Below are 15,264 nucleotides of genomic sequence, written 5' to 3'. Positions count from 1 at the left end.
ATCATGAAACAGCATGAACTCACAGACTTTTTTTTTTTAACTCTTTGGTGGCTTTAGATCACCATTGTCAATATTTGTTTGAACACAGAAGTCATTCCACGGTACTAGTAGGAGATCTTTCGGTTTGGTGAAGATTTCCGTGCTGCGCCATTTCCGTGTGCTCTTAGGTCTCCTTTCTTCCTAGATGACTAGATCTTCCAAGCTCACTGTGTCACAGTAGTGGACTCAGACATTTCTGAGCATGCGTCTCTCTGTGTTATGGAGTCCTGAAGCTACAGCTGAGGTTTTAAACTAGAGGTATCACATAGAGATGACATTATAGTCTTGCATATGTGGTGGACGATGCACACAGTTGCTGTTTGTTTTAATGTACCAAGCTCTATTTCATTGCTATGGAAATAAATATCCCCATATCTTTGGACACTATGGTTTTTCTCAATAATAATTTATATCTAGTCATCACAGCTTGCCTCTCTAGATCCAAGTGCAGACATGTCATCAGAGTTTTTTTTGCCAGCATTTGAACTGCAAATGGGGAAAATTAACTTGCCAACAATATGCTGAGATCGAAGCTTTGGAGTTGTCATCAACCCTGCTTTTCCTACCGTGTGTAAGAAAGCCGGCTGGGCATCCTTGGTGACTCAGTTTCTCCAGGGATATTTCATCTAATGTCTTGGCCCCAGATGTCTCTAACTTTCTGAAACCTTAGCCTGTCACTTCCTCCCTTGACTGTATACTGAACAGTCCCATTAATTTGAGCTGCCTTGTCCTTGCAATCGTAGCTCTTTAGGACTTTTTTCTTTGAAAATTTCAACGTATCTTAATTATATATGCCTCCCTTATCCAATAGATCTCCTTTACAGCTTCAAGAATTCTTAAAAAAAAACCCATTGTGTCTAATCAGTGCTGTGCGCTTGCCCATGGCTATGGGGTTATTCAATGGGACATTGACAACTACTCCTTAAAGAAAAGTGACTCTCTCCCATAATAACCATCAACAGCATACGGCTCTTCAACTAGGGGCGGAGCTTTGGGAACACCTTTCAACTCCACACTGGACCTTTAACTGGCTTGATCTCATGCAGAGAAACACAGAAGCTGTGTGGTTCCATTGCACAGCTCTCCTCCCCACCCACTGACTCTTGTGTTCTTTACACCCTCTCGTCCACAACGTTCTCTGAGCCTTGGGATGAGGGTGGAGAGTGTTGATAGAAATGCTTTACCTGCGCGGAAGCAGTCACAATTGCTTAGCACCAGCATGTAGAACAGTTGTGTGTCTCTGCACTAACCTCTTCCCAGCAATATAAAGTTTCTCTGACCCAGATTAGGAACAGTGCAAATCTATGGATAAAAAGACAAACATTTGAAAGACAGTCGGACAACATGTCCCTGTACCCAAACAGTATTAGAAGGTTCTTCCACCTTGGTTGGGTTGATGAAGCCCTAGCCACAGGTTTTGACAATCTTAGACTTTGGTGATCACAATCATTTATTTAATAATCATTTTTTATGGTAGTGTTCCTGTGCCTCACTCAGATCACTGGCCCCTGCCTTCTCAAGTTGTGTCCAGCCTCTCCTATCTCTCCTCCCCAGCCTACACTGTAAGCGCCTTATCTCCAGTGACACTGTGTTCTAGGTCCCTTTGAATACAAGTTTGCTAGCAGAACTCACTATGGATAGTTTGCCACTGCATCTTCAACTTGTATGTCCTTTTGAAGAAGATGAGGCAATAATGGCTTTGAAGAAAGCAAGACAATGAGACTCACTGAAGAGCCAAAACTCCTGCAAACTCATGTTCTCAGGCCTTAGCCAGGCTTCTTCCAGTTCGCCTCCTCACTAGTCCTGACTTTATCCTCTTGCCCCACCCACAACAAATGACCTCATTTTGAACTTCATGCTAACCATGACTGTAGTTGGATCCCATAATAGTGACACCGCCACAAAAGATGTTTTCAAACAAAAAGCCGTGCAGCAGCTCTCTGTGTAGAGATAACGGCATCGTCACAAAAAGGAAACCGATCTCAAGAAAGGCAAAATCACTATCCTAGGTGTTCAGTACAATTTGAATAACAACCCACCTTCAGTTTATTGGCTGTAAATCATGATCATTTGCCATTTTTCACGAGTTTGGGTCCATTGGCTGGATCTTTTGCTCTGGGCCGTGCTGACTCCTGCAGCTGTCCTCAGCTGGGATCTTGAGATAATTCAGCGTTTCTCTGGGCCCCTTCTACCAGGTTTCTTCTCACAGAAAGCACCAGAATCTAAGAGACAAAGGAGATGCCCCCAAGTGCTTTTTCAAGAGTCACTTCTCATCTGGTGAGGAAAACAAATCACGTTACTGGACTCAGAAACAGAACAAAGAAGAATATAAGATGCGGAACAAAAGGAAACTTCATTAATTTGGACTATGAAAGAAACTGACACACTACGCAGAGAAAACACCAGGAACAGGTGGTTTTCAAGCAGGGCTCTCAGCAAAAGCTCTGTCTTCTCCACAACTTATTCACCATGGACACAGTACCCACAGGGCACAAGCAATGCCCCCATATCCATCCATGCTTCCCCATTGTCTCTCATGCAAGGACAATATGGCTCCTTTTCCCTTGATTTAAACTGTCCCATCTGAACTAAGAATGCTGCTTTCTCTCAGCCTTTAAGGACAAGGGCCTTGTTGTCAAATTCCATCTCTACTTTACTTTCAGCTCACTCAGAATGCCCTCTTTCACCCTCATCATAGATATTTATCTCCTCTTTCTACTCCCCATGGTAGATCGCTGTGTCAGGCCCCTGCATGACCACCGCCATCCCAAGATCAGCAGCTGTGATCACACACAGAAGAGCCTCACAAGATTGGACCTACTCAATTCCCTCATGGAGGGGACATATGACCCATGGACTCACAAACCAAGACACGAAGGGCTGGTGAAATGGTCCTACCAAGGGCCTCATAAGTAGCATGGAATCCCAGTCTTCCTTGAGAATCAGGTTGTTGGCAAGGAAACGGACTTGTCTTCAACAGCTCATGCCTCTCTAAGTACCTTCTTACTCATGACCCTGAAAGTAACCCCAGGTAATCTCATTGGTTCACCTAGCTATGCTTGGATGGAACCTTTCTTTGGTGGTTCTCCCTGGAAGAAGTTAATTAAAATATTCCTTTTATCTTTTTTTTTTTCTGTTCTCTCTTCCCTATCACTTTGTTCTGTTCTGTTAATCCTCAACAAAATGTTGACTTCCTCTTGAAAAAGTTCTTGCTAAAGTCTCTAAGGACTAAGCTGCTCTTTCTGGTCTGGGAGGCATTTGTAGGGTTAGTGTTAGAGTGGTTAAGGATATACTTTGGAAAGTGATCCCAAGATCTTGAGAGTGCCACTCAATCAGTTATTGAGTGACTCAATCACAATGGTCCTGACTCACATTGGTGAAGACCTACTTATTGGTCTGCAGTGGACATGGAGAGTCTTAGATTAACTCCGCCTTCGGCATCACCGTTCTCTAGGCATTCGTGGTCCTCAGCTGGATCTCTACATCTGAAAGCAAGTAAAGGGCTTGTGGATTGTTAGAAGATGATGAGGGGGCAGGAAAATAAATCACTTCTACCTGGATTTCATCAGCCATGACCCAGCCTGCAAGCTACATATATACATTGTGCCTGCCTATGTTTTGAATAAAGGACAGTACCAAGCATGCAGTCCTTCTGTACCAAGGCCTCCCATCCTTCCTCCTTGAAACATCCTAAAAAGAAAAAAAGAAAAGAAACATCCTCAATGACATCATTGTCTCTTAGTTTCCGGCTTAGTTGATTCAATTTTACAACAGAACAACACACTGGGTAATTTGTAAAGAAAAGAAATACAGTTCTCAGAGTGCTGGAGGCTAAGGAGGACTAAACCTTGGTTCTGACATGTTGCCAAAGCATTCATGCACCATCCCCTGGCAGAAAGGCAAAGAGAGGGTGAGGGTTATACATAGAGAACATGAAGCCTCCAGTCTTTTCATAACGAGTACTCATCCATTCATAAAGACAGAGTTCTCATGGCAGTTTGGAAGTCAGTTCTCTCCTACCACATGGGTCTTAGAGATCAAACATAAGTCATCGTTCTTGATGACAAGTTTCTTTACCCATCGAACCATCTTGACAGCCCCTAAAAGATGAAATCCAAAAAGGAGAATTAGCTTCCTAAACCTGGCAACTCAAGATAGACTTTTATGTAAATTGAAACCAAGTCCAAATTATTTTTAGGGGCAAGAAATCAAACCAGACATGTGACTGCAAACTTTGCAGAAACACTAATAAAGTCTTATCCTAAATAAATACATCTAAATTAGGGAAGGGAGTAAGTGTTAATTGGAGTCACAGTTTTAACACTCTATTGACAGTTTCCGAAGTCAGAGGCTTTTAAAGTCTTGTAGTTAAAAGATCTCTCTCTCTCTCTCTCTCTCTCTCTCTCTCTCTCTCTCTCTCTCTCACACACACACACACACACACACACACACACACACACACACTTTCTTTCCATCTGGCCAGTCTCTGGAGACAAACAGTTAACTAAAAATGATTTTCCCCCCAGGCAAAAAAAGAGCAGTGTAATTCTAACTAATGTAGTATTTTCATCTCTCCTGCTCTCTTTAGAAAAGCACCCCACTGGCAATGGTTATGGAATAAAATCTTTTTTAAAAAATTAAACGTCTTTTGTGTGTAGGTGCCTGTGGAGGGCATCCAGCGCCCTGGAGCTGGAGTTACAAGGGGGCGCTGGGGACTGAACTCAGGACCTCTGCTAGAGCAGCAAGCTTTGTAAGCCACTGAGTCACCTCTTCAGCTCCAAGCTCTGCTTTAGATCAAAACTGATTACGTCATCTCTTCTAGACTGAAGTTGTGGTCACCTCTGTCCAGAATCCTTAAAACGGACCTTATTAAAAGGCATTGGAAACGAATTTTGTAAAATATTCAAGAGAAAACTGTTTCCTTCCTTCTTAAAACAGAGGTACCCATATAACCTGCAAACGATGGTATCATTGGTACGCAAGTCAACATTTTCCACTCTCCCTAATGAGAACTGCGCTTCAGCGACCCAGGTCATGTCCCCTAAAAGTTCATAATAACCAATACCAGAGAGCCCAGGGCTGCAGTACCAGGGTCAAGACTTGGCAAGCAGAGTGGCAGCGCCCCTTTCCCGTCCCCTCCACGCCCACCTACCTCCTCGGCAAGAGTCCCCTCCCCTCGCTGGAGCCCGGACTCTCACTGCCCTCATTGTTGGCCGCATCTGTCACTTTGTGGGCAGGATGACATGAATGAATGGGCCGGACACACCTTCCGTCGTGGTGTGAAAACCCTGTCCTGATCTGCAGTCTGCTCCCGGACTCTGCCAGAGGTGCCGCCGAGGGCCAGGGACGCACCCCGCCGCCCCGGTCCCGTCCCGGTCCCGTCCCCGCGCACTTGCTCGCGGCTCCCCGGGCAGCGGGCGCGCATCATGCTACCCAGCGCAGTGGCGGCCCAGGCTGGAGCCTACTGGGATGTGGTGGCGTCCTCAGCACTCCTCGGCCTCCCCGCGCCGGGCTTCGGCAGCCTGGGCAAGAGTTTCCTGATCGAGAACTTGCTGCGCGCAGGGGCCGGACCCACGCACGCACCCCCGCCCCCGCGTCCCTCGCCGGGTCCCGAGTGTCCGCAGCTGCGGTCGCTGCCTGCTAGCCCAGTGCCGCTCAAGCTGTGCCCGGCCGGGCCCTACGGTGCGCGCTGGGTCTTTCAGATGCCCAGCCGTGCTCCAGCGGACCGAGACAGTGCCTTCCAGCCCTCAACCCCAGGTGAGCTTTTGTCAAGGGGAACCTCGACCCTGGGGAACCTCAGTTCTGGGAAACCTCAGCTCCGGAGAGCCTCAGTCCAGGGGAGCCTCAGTCCCGGGGAACCTCAGTCCTGGGGAGCCTCTGTCCAGGGGAACCTTAGCTCTGGGGAGCCTCGATTCAGGGGAGTCTTAGCCCTGGAGAACCTCAGCCCCGGAGAGCCTCAGTCCAGGGGAGTCTTAGTCCAGGGGAACCTTAGCACTGAAGAGCCTCGACTCGGGGGAACCTCAGTCCTGCAGAGCCTCGACCCAAGGAAGCCTTGGTTTCAGGGGACCCTCAACTCTAAGGGTACCTTAGCCCCAGGTTAGCCCTGACTCTAACCTCTGCGCCAAAGTAATCTCAGTCAGTGAGCCTCACACAGGCACAGCTCGCAGTGAGAGCTCGGCTCGCCCGGGTGGCTGGTCCACTGCAGTTGGCTGAGCTGGGGTGCAGATGCCACTTGTGGAGTCAGGAAGGGACACCAGTTCTGATATCTTTTCTCTCCAACCCATCCAACCCTGTCATTCCTAGCTTCCTTCTTTAACAGGTTGTTGGGCTACCTGGGCGGTTTGGACTCAGCGGAGATACTCGCAGATTCCCCTATTTCTAGCGGGCTGGCTCCAGTCCCCAAGGTCAGCACTGCATCTTTGGGCGGTCGTCCTGGGACTTAGCGCCAGGGACTTTGAGGCTGTCTTGATGGGGGTCTGAAGGTTTGACAAGAGTTTTGCGAACTTTGGACTTCCAGTAACACTCAGAGTTTGGATCTCTTGAGGTGTAAAGATAAAGGCCGGCTTGCATCGTTATGAGCTAGCTGGTAAATTGCTGGATTGGAAACTAAAGTAGGAAATTCACCTATAAACAGGAATTTACTGAAAAAGGACATTTTGGGTTTATTGACATTTTTATATTTGAATATATTGTATTTATATTAATTATATATGAATATTTATATTTTTACCGAACAAAACTAAACTGGTGGGGTTGGGAGGGATAGTGTGGGCAGCTGAGTTAAATACTAGGAAAAACAGAAGCCTGACATTAACAAAATCTCCTAGCGATTGGGAAACTGAGATCCAATTGGATTGTTATTATTATTTACTGTGTCCATAGGCGATCTTAACTCATTTTTTTTTTTTTAATCCCAGTGGGTTTATCCGGGATGACTAACATGCCTTTCAGCAGTTTCTATTGTCCCAGCAAACTGCCAGATCAAATTTATTGCTAATGGCTTTTATAGAATTGAACGTGTTTAGAACCTGTCGTGGTCTTGCACTAGAAACGGCTACTAACAGAATGGAACAAATGGAATTATCAACACCGGCCTCATTCACGCAGTGTAGAGCCTAAACGCGGAGAGAGCCTTCTGCACCCCGGGAGAGGAGCTAGCTCAAGTTAAGGCAAGGTCTACGTGCCTGGGAAATGTGTGTGTGCCTAGGAGGCGCGGATGCAGCTCTTTCTGAGATATTATATATTAGAAATGCACGAGACTGCGTCGCATGACCACAAAGAAGTAAATAATGTCACACAAATAGTATTTTTTTTTTCAGGACAATTTTGTGATTTGCAGGTTTATAATTGTGTTCATAGAAGTTAGTTTTAAAGAATTCTGAAGTTACCGGTGATTGACTTTTGGGCGTGCAAAATTACTTGTAACCTTTGTTGACTTTTCAGGTGTTAAACTAGGTGCAAACTGGCATGGGTAGCTGAGTAACCCACAAAATCATTTCGTATACATATTCATTTCACTCCAAATATTGTAATTAATGAAGAAAGGTTTCCAACATTATTGATTTTACAAGAACACATTAATTCTGGTATACTTAGTCAAGTGTCCAAATGCAAAATATGAGTTTTTTTAAAAGTAATGAAGAGAGCATAATTTGAAACACTTTACTATAGTTTAGATGTATGTTTTGCCAAATTCAATCCTCACTGAGGATCCCATTTTTTCCTAGGTTAATTTTAATATGAACAAGTAACCCTTTGTTTCAAAATGCATTTTTGTGAAGAAAGCATCCACTTTTTCAAGCTGGAAAACTATCTAAAGGTGGGGGGAACTCTGTAGACCCGTGACCAAAAATATACTGCTTAAAACTGGATCTACACTCATTCATGTTTATAATTTAGAAAAGTATGCAGTTTTCTGAACACTGCCTCCATTTTAAAGGGTCCCACCCTGTCTCAGTGAATGCAGGAACTCCTTCATCTAGCAGTCGTGAAGTTGTAAAGTGATTGTAGCTTTAAGGGTCATCTGGAGATCAGGTGAGGGGGTGTGGCTGATGTCACTCCCACAACTGGGGGCTGACCTCATGGTCTAGCCCATGCTGTGCAAGCAAATGCTATACCAAGGTGCATCCACAGCCATGACTGACATTCTGTAGCATTCTTAGAGGACTTATTTCCTCCTTCCCCAAAGATAACAATAGATCTCTTTGGGAAGTATCAGTTCATTTCAGTTTTGGTCATGGGTGGGGATTGAATTGGGCACTTAAGCGTGATAGACAAGCATATTATCATTGACTCACATCTGAAGCCCTTAAGCACAAGTTCTGAGGCTTTCCTTTATGCATTGATTTGGGAAAGAATCATAAAATGTGATTGAAATAATTTGAACAAATTGACTGCACTTATGTTTGTCAACCTAAATTTGTGGTCTAGTGTAAATGAACCTGCAAGAAGTTGCCGCAGTTGCTTTGTATAGATTACGCTGTCTCCCGTTGATGATCTGTTCCACTGCTTGTATTTTCACTTCATTAATTCGGTTATGTGCTATCGATTGCACCACATAGCTCATTCATTCAGCAAAACTTGAGGTCCATCATGTATGTCGGGCTCTGTTGTAGGCATTGGCACAGTCACTGAATAGGCAGTGCCTATTTCTGCCCTTGCAGAGTTACAGTTCTCAGGTTCCAGTCATTGTCACAGTGCTTAGCTGCTTTAACCCTCATAGTAGGCCAGAAGGTTGTTGTTGGCATGGCGGTTGTTTTCTATAACAACATTATTTCACTTGCTAATTTCGTCCTAAGTGCCACTTTAAATGTGTGTGAACTCCCGAAAGAGAAAAATAAATGTCCCCAATCTTCATTTTGCTACCTCGGGTTTGTCTTGTGCTGACTCTAAGGAGACCTTGTAGAGTCTAACCAGGGGAGTAAATCGGGAAAGAAATAGGAAGGAAATATGCAGCTGAGAAAAGGTTCCAGCTCCTCGGGCCAGGGGCGAGAGGAGAGCTTCATTGCCTTGTCTCCCCAAATCAGCAAGTTTGAACACTTTGGGGAGAGAGGCTCCATGCAATAAGCTGTCAGCACCAAAGGGGCATCTCTGAAGGCTTGAGGGAGACATGCTACTGACAACATAATAAAGAGTCACCTCTACTTTTTATCTGAAAGAACGATGTCTCCGACTCATTATTAGTGGGGATCAGAAGGCTTTGGAAGTGAAATTCTAAATATTAAAGATGATATCTCCAAAGCTTGTTATCCTCATCATTTAGAAAATACTGTGTCTATTAGAAAATTCATGTCTTTTTATATTTAAAGGGGGAATCTTGTAATTTACAGAATAAAAAACTACAAATTTCTCTTAGTTATGAGAATGTCCTGTGACATATCAGGTGGGTGGGTGGGCGGGCCATCAAGTCTCTTCAAATTAAGTGTAACAAGTAACTTCGCATTTTAATGATACTTGCTTAAAAATACGTTGAAAGCATTTACTTTCTAAAACGTAGCTTGCTGTTTATTAAATTCACTTGTGTGCATTTAAAAGGCTCAGAAAGCAAATGTTTATTCTGGGTAAGGGAATTAAGCATCTTTAAGTTGTCTTGACGTATATGCTGTATTGAGTAGCCCAAAAGAGCAAAATGGGTGCTGTTATTTTTCTGCCACTCATCTGGGGCTACCTCTTACTGTCTGCATTTAAGATGTTTTCTGACTGTTTCATCCAGAGAATTGTTGATCTCCCAATTCTTAACTCGGTCTGGCCTCCTTGCACTTGGGTCGTGCATTCAGAATGGTATTTTATTCTCCCTTCCTTGAGACACGCCAGCACCGTGACTCTGTAGAACTGTTTCAGGCATTCAGCAAAGGATGGATCAGATTTTATTACTAAACTGTACTCTAGATTTGTTTTTAGCAAATTGAAACCTTGGACCGTGAACTGTTAATGATGCTGACCAAAACCAGGGCCATAAGAGTGTGGCATTCAGAATGAGCCTGACAGCCCCACTGAAGAAGTTCCTTACTCTGGCCATTGCCTCTGCTATCTTCTGGCAGGAATAACAGAACCATATTCTTAACTATGTCTACATATTTTTGTAACCTGATTAACATGTCTTTGTAGTTAACATAAACATGACTTACACAACCCATGAAAAATTCTGAGCATTTTTTTTTTTTTTTTTGCAACCAACACTTTCAGGTTGAAGGAGCAGTCTTTATCACAAGTAGCCCTAACAGGTCCTTTACTGTAGTGTGATGGAGAAAGCCACACTCTTTACAAAATAACATCTGACTTGGGAATGGTCCATGTGCATTTGAGTTGCCTCCAGCCTCAGCACCTATGCACCTCCCATCAGTGAACATACGTGACTTTATTCCGATAAGTGAATCTTTGTGTGTGTGTGTGTGTGTGTGTGTGTGTGTGTGTGTGTGTGTGTTTTGAGACTGAACATGCGTGATGCATGACTTCACTCTGACAGTGGATCTTTTTTTATTCTTTGGTTTCTCTGTAGTTTTGGAGCCTGTCCTAGAACTAGCTCTTGTAGACCAGGCTGGCCTCAAACTCACAGAGATCCACCTGCCTGTGCCTCCCGAGTGCTGGGAATAAAGGCATGTGCCATCACTGCCTCACTCCAACAAGTGAATCTTAATGGACACTTGTATGGAGAGCCATTGCTATTTCCTAACTCAGTAGGGATAAATGTGGCAGACAAGCATTAGTTCTGCTTTCCATACCGTTCCTACTTCAGGGACTTCAGTTAAGAGACCCAATGACTTGAATGCCCAGAACGTTTTGAATATTACATAGATTTTAAAACAGTACTCGGAAGGGCCATGACTGCACCAGATAAGGATGGCACATGCATTAGGCAACATGGGAGCGCCAAGGATAACCTTTGTCTTTTCCCCAGGGCTGGGCAGATGCTGTAGCTCCTTCCTCTTCTGTATTTATTTGTGTTGGATTCCATTGTCTTCCTCCTCCTGTGCTGCTTTCTTTTTCTCTGTTTACTGCAAGATGCTTGTTCTTAGCCAAGTAGAGATGAAGGAGACTTGTCAGTAAAGGGCTACTGTCTGTGCATAATTTCTGGTTAGTCATTGCCTTCTAAAGTTCTTTCTGATTCTTTGGATGCAAAAGCCTACACACGAAGGAAATTTTTCTTAAAATGTTTAAACCAATGTGCTCCTCTTGAGAGTATTATTTATTCTGCCATTTGCCTCTTAAGTATTGTGTTAGTTAGGGGTTCTGTTGCAGTGAAGAGACACCATGGCCACGGCATATTATAAAGGAAAACATGGCAGAAAGCGTGGTCGTGTGCAGGCAGATGTGGTGCTGGAGCAGTAGCCGAGAGTCCCACATCTTGCAGGCAAGGGGAAGTTAACTGAGATACTGGGAGGTATCCTGAGCCTAGGAAACCTCAACCCTGCCCCCCCCTCCGTGACACACTTCCTCCAACAAGGCCATACCCACTCCAACAAAACCACACCTCCTAATAGTGTCACTCCCTATGAGAGGATGAGGGTCAATTGCATTCAGACTACAACAACTATCACATTTGTGTTGTTGACATTATCTATAACTTTAGAATTCCTCTTATCTTGATTTTTGAAACTGGATCTCACAGCATAGCCCATTTTGGCTCGGCATTTTTTTTCTATTTTAGCTTGAACTTTTCTATTTTGCACAAATTTCTATCTTTGAACTCTTACTCCTCTGGCCTCAGTCTCCTGAGTGCTGAAGTTAGTCATGCGCCACCATGTCTGGGACAGGTAACTCTTCTTCATCCCCTCCTCCCTCCTTGTAAGTTTGATTGACCATTTTTAAGGTTTCTCTGACTCGCACTTCCCCACACCTCTGTAGACACACATTGTACACAACTCTCAAGTCAATATGAACCCATTTTCACTCAATTGCACCTGGCGTTTGCCGAAAGTAAAAAGGAAAATGACAAACTGAAACAATATGATTTTTATCTAAGAACGCTTGTTAGGAGTTTCATTTCAGACTTCATTAGATCATTCTTCTGTTTTATACACTCTGAGTAAGAAATTGGATTTTTGCCTTAACATATAACAAAGCTGCTGGACACTTGTATGTTTTATTCCGATGTACTTTATTTTACATTCAGTAATGTTTCCACTTTTAATGAAATCTCCACCTTTCATTCCTTTTAGCCTCCAGTCAGAACTTAACTTGGCAATGCTGAGCGATTCATCACTTTATATAAGGTTGCCATAACTCATTTCCTTTTTAATAGCATTATTCATTTTGTCAACCCGCTATTAGTTGTGAGTAGATCAGGGGCATATTTCTGTGGGTTATGTGAACAGTAAACTTTAGGCACTAAAATTCTCTCTGAAGTTCAAGATCAAAAAGCGGCTATAAGATTTTAGACCTTAGTTTCAGAACTATAGTGTCTAGGGAAAGGAAAGGAAGAAAGAAAAGAAGCCATGAATGTTGAGCCTTTTGTGTATATTCTTAAATATTTGATACCTTTCTTTTTTGTAAATATTCCTGAGAGGGCATTGTTTTTGGCTTTCTGTTTGTGTGCAGCTGTCTTGGCATCCTTAATTTTGTTAATTCTAAGTGGCCATTGTTAAGTAGAATGTGTGATATATTTCTTCAAATCCTACTGAAGTCTCCAGATTTCTTGTTTTTTTTTTAAAAAAAACTTTAAACCTTGAATACTTTCTAAATTAAAGTATGCACTGGAGTAAGTTCCTTTTTGACAAAGCCATGCACCTCAGTGAGAGAAGCAACCCATGACTACTGGCAGATTTCTAATTAATGAGCCCAAACTGGATCTAGGGGCGTCCAACAACTCGTAGGTACACTGAGTCTGAAGCCCAGAATGTCCTGCATGTCACACTATGAGTTTATGACTTTCTATAGGTGCTTTGCATTACAGATAGAAACCCAATGGTTGTTGTAGATGCCACGTGACTCATAAAGTCCAGAATATTTACTTTCAGGTCCATGAACATTTGCCAGTCCTTCATCCAAAGCATAAATGGCAAGTTGGGGGATATTTTAATGTGTTGTATCATTATCTGAGCCCTAAGCAACTGCCCATGACTTTAAGGTCTAGATTCAAGTGCTTCCTGTTACTGATTGTGTACTCACTCCAGAATGGTTCAAAGTGAGAGCAGAGGTTAACACCAGCGTTTAGCTTTCAGGCACGTGCCTCAAAAGCCATTTGGTTAGAGACAGAAAAAGAGGTGAAAGTTGTTTCCTCTAGTTTATCATAGGTAAAATACCATAAGAGTCCATGTCAGCATTTTGTAGTTTAGAAACAAGCAAGCAAGTAAACAAACAAACGCCAGTTACTCATTTTCCTTCCTTCCTGACTGAGCTCAGCTGAGGGTTTCTCCCAAGGTTGTGCTGGGTGTCCACACTCCATGGGATGTCCCGAGGTTGTGGCTGGATGTCCATGCTCCATGAATGGCATGTCCAAGGTGCCATCCACATGACTGGCAGTTGATATTGACTGGTGACTGTGTGCTTAGTTGGAGCTTTTCATCAAGATTTGGATGCTTTTTAATATCTTGACCTTTTAATGGCATGGTTTCTGGGCTCTAAATGCACGGGAGACTTCTGAAAACAAGCCTTCATGGTTTGGGAGCTCTGGACATTCTGGAGCCTCTCACTAAACTCGACAGGAAAGTTCTAAAACACTGCCCTGCCAACAGTGTGATTGAGAAAGTCACCAAGACTATCTGACGTTCCAGAGATGAATGAATGAAGACTCCACTTCTCAGTAGTAGGGAGCCTATCAGACCACTGTAGCCATTTAAAACCTGCCAAGAGCGATTGTGTGATTCCTGTTGGACCCAGCTTCTGAAGTAGACCTGTGTCAGGATCGATCACAGAGTGACAAATAGCTGGAGGTCAGAAAGACTGCACAGAGGTGACCTTCGGGGAGCTTCAGATGTCATTGTTTAGTAGTATACTCCTGTGCAACACCTACTTTGTACTACAAAGGGCAAGATGCTCCCTCCAATTCAGATCATTTTCTTGGAGCTGGGTAACTGACCATGGTGAGACAGCAGAGACTTGATAGAATACAGGTCATGGCTGACATGGATTTCAAGGGCCGAATCAAGCAAGTAGCATTTCACTGGGGTTATCTTCTCATAAGCCATCCTCACACTTGAAGACCTTCTGTCTTCTGCCAGTAAAATACTTGAGACAAACCCCAAAATGTTCACTTCTGTTGTTTTCTGATGACCAGAAAGGTAAGAGATGAACTTTCTGATTTCCCTGCTGACTGGAGGCAAAGTTTGCAACCGAATCACACAGATGGATTGGTTCACATGGACTATGTGACAACACCCACGTCACCTCGTTGTAGGATGGGTAGTTCTTAGGTCTGACCGCTCCTGGCAATGGTTTGCCATCCTTTACTGCTTTGTCTTTGGGTCCACCCTTGTCTAGACAGTCTCTTCAACTCGGTGCTATTTTCAAGTCGCACTGCAGGTTTATTTTTATTCCAAGTGCCTGAGAACCTGGCACTTGAAAGGTGTCATAAAAACTATGGAAATTTAATTCTCCATTATGCTTTTTCTTCAAGTTTTTGTTTGGTTGATTTTATATTTTGGCTTAGTAAGTGATTTCTTCCCCCTTCTTCTCAAATGCATGTGCAGTCCACACAGATCGTGATGGGCTCCCGAGGTTGGTCTGAACTTTTGTACTCGTTCTCTGAGGCTGCATCATAACTCGGTCGGTACCTCATCCTGCAGGGAATGCTTTTGTGCCATTTTAGATGGACATTGTTATTCTCTATCAGTAACAAAGAATGAAAATAGCCAAAAACAATTAAAATGGAACACTCTAGGCAATAGAAGTTTGATTGTTTTTTTTTTTTTGTGGTGGTCTTAGACTGTGGGATGCTTAATGCCAAGTCCATGTATGTATAGTGTTTTCTCTTAAAGGGGTGCGTCATCATTAAACCAGCTGTAAGCGCTTAACTAAACATTGAGAGTAGTTGGTCTTTGTGGTAAGTTTGTTTCTTCAAATGAGCAGAATAAGAGAATGTGGAGGAGAGGAGGGAGGGAAAACTGTGGTCATGATGTAAATTAAATGAATAAATTTAATTAATAAAAAAAGAGTGTATCAGGAAGACTCATGAGTTTTGTGTGTGGATGTGTAGCTTTGGCTTTTTGGATGTAGGTAGATGCCAGTTTAGTTCCAAAACGTTTATTTTATTTTGTTTATTACGTCAGTTCCCTATAGAAGCAGGAA

At 43.5% G+C, this 15,264-nt stretch overlaps 1 protein-coding gene and 1 long non-coding RNA gene across 2 annotated transcripts in view; one reads left to right on the top strand and one right to left on the bottom strand.

Annotated features, from left to right (window-relative positions):
- Positions 1-1,678: 1,678 nt before the first annotated feature.
- LOC146891027 (uncharacterized) lies at positions 1,679-5,306 on the bottom strand. Its single transcript, XR_014997959.1, has 4 exons — positions 5,192-5,306; positions 3,676-3,729; positions 3,428-3,524; positions 1,679-2,261 (listed from the first exon to the last, which is right to left on the bottom strand). It is a non-coding gene; the product is annotated as an uncharacterized LOC146891027 (long non-coding RNA).
- Dbx2 (developing brain homeobox 2) overlaps positions 5,247-15,264 on the top strand; it is a 32,551-nt gene continuing 22,533 nt past the window's right edge. Inside the window, exon 1 of the mRNA XM_048444765.3 lies at positions 5,247-5,796. Coding sequence (XP_048300722.2) covers positions 5,466-5,796 — 331 coding nt within the window. The 5' untranslated portion in view covers positions 5,247-5,465. The remainder of the gene's footprint in view (positions 5,797-15,264) is intronic.

This window comes from Myodes glareolus, chromosome 19, assembly GCF_982192425.1.
Source record: "Myodes glareolus chromosome 19, mMyoGla1.1, whole genome shotgun sequence".
NCBI lineage: Eukaryota > Metazoa > Chordata > Mammalia > Rodentia > Cricetidae > Myodes > Myodes glareolus.
This window is presented reverse-complemented; position numbering and strand designations above follow the sequence as displayed.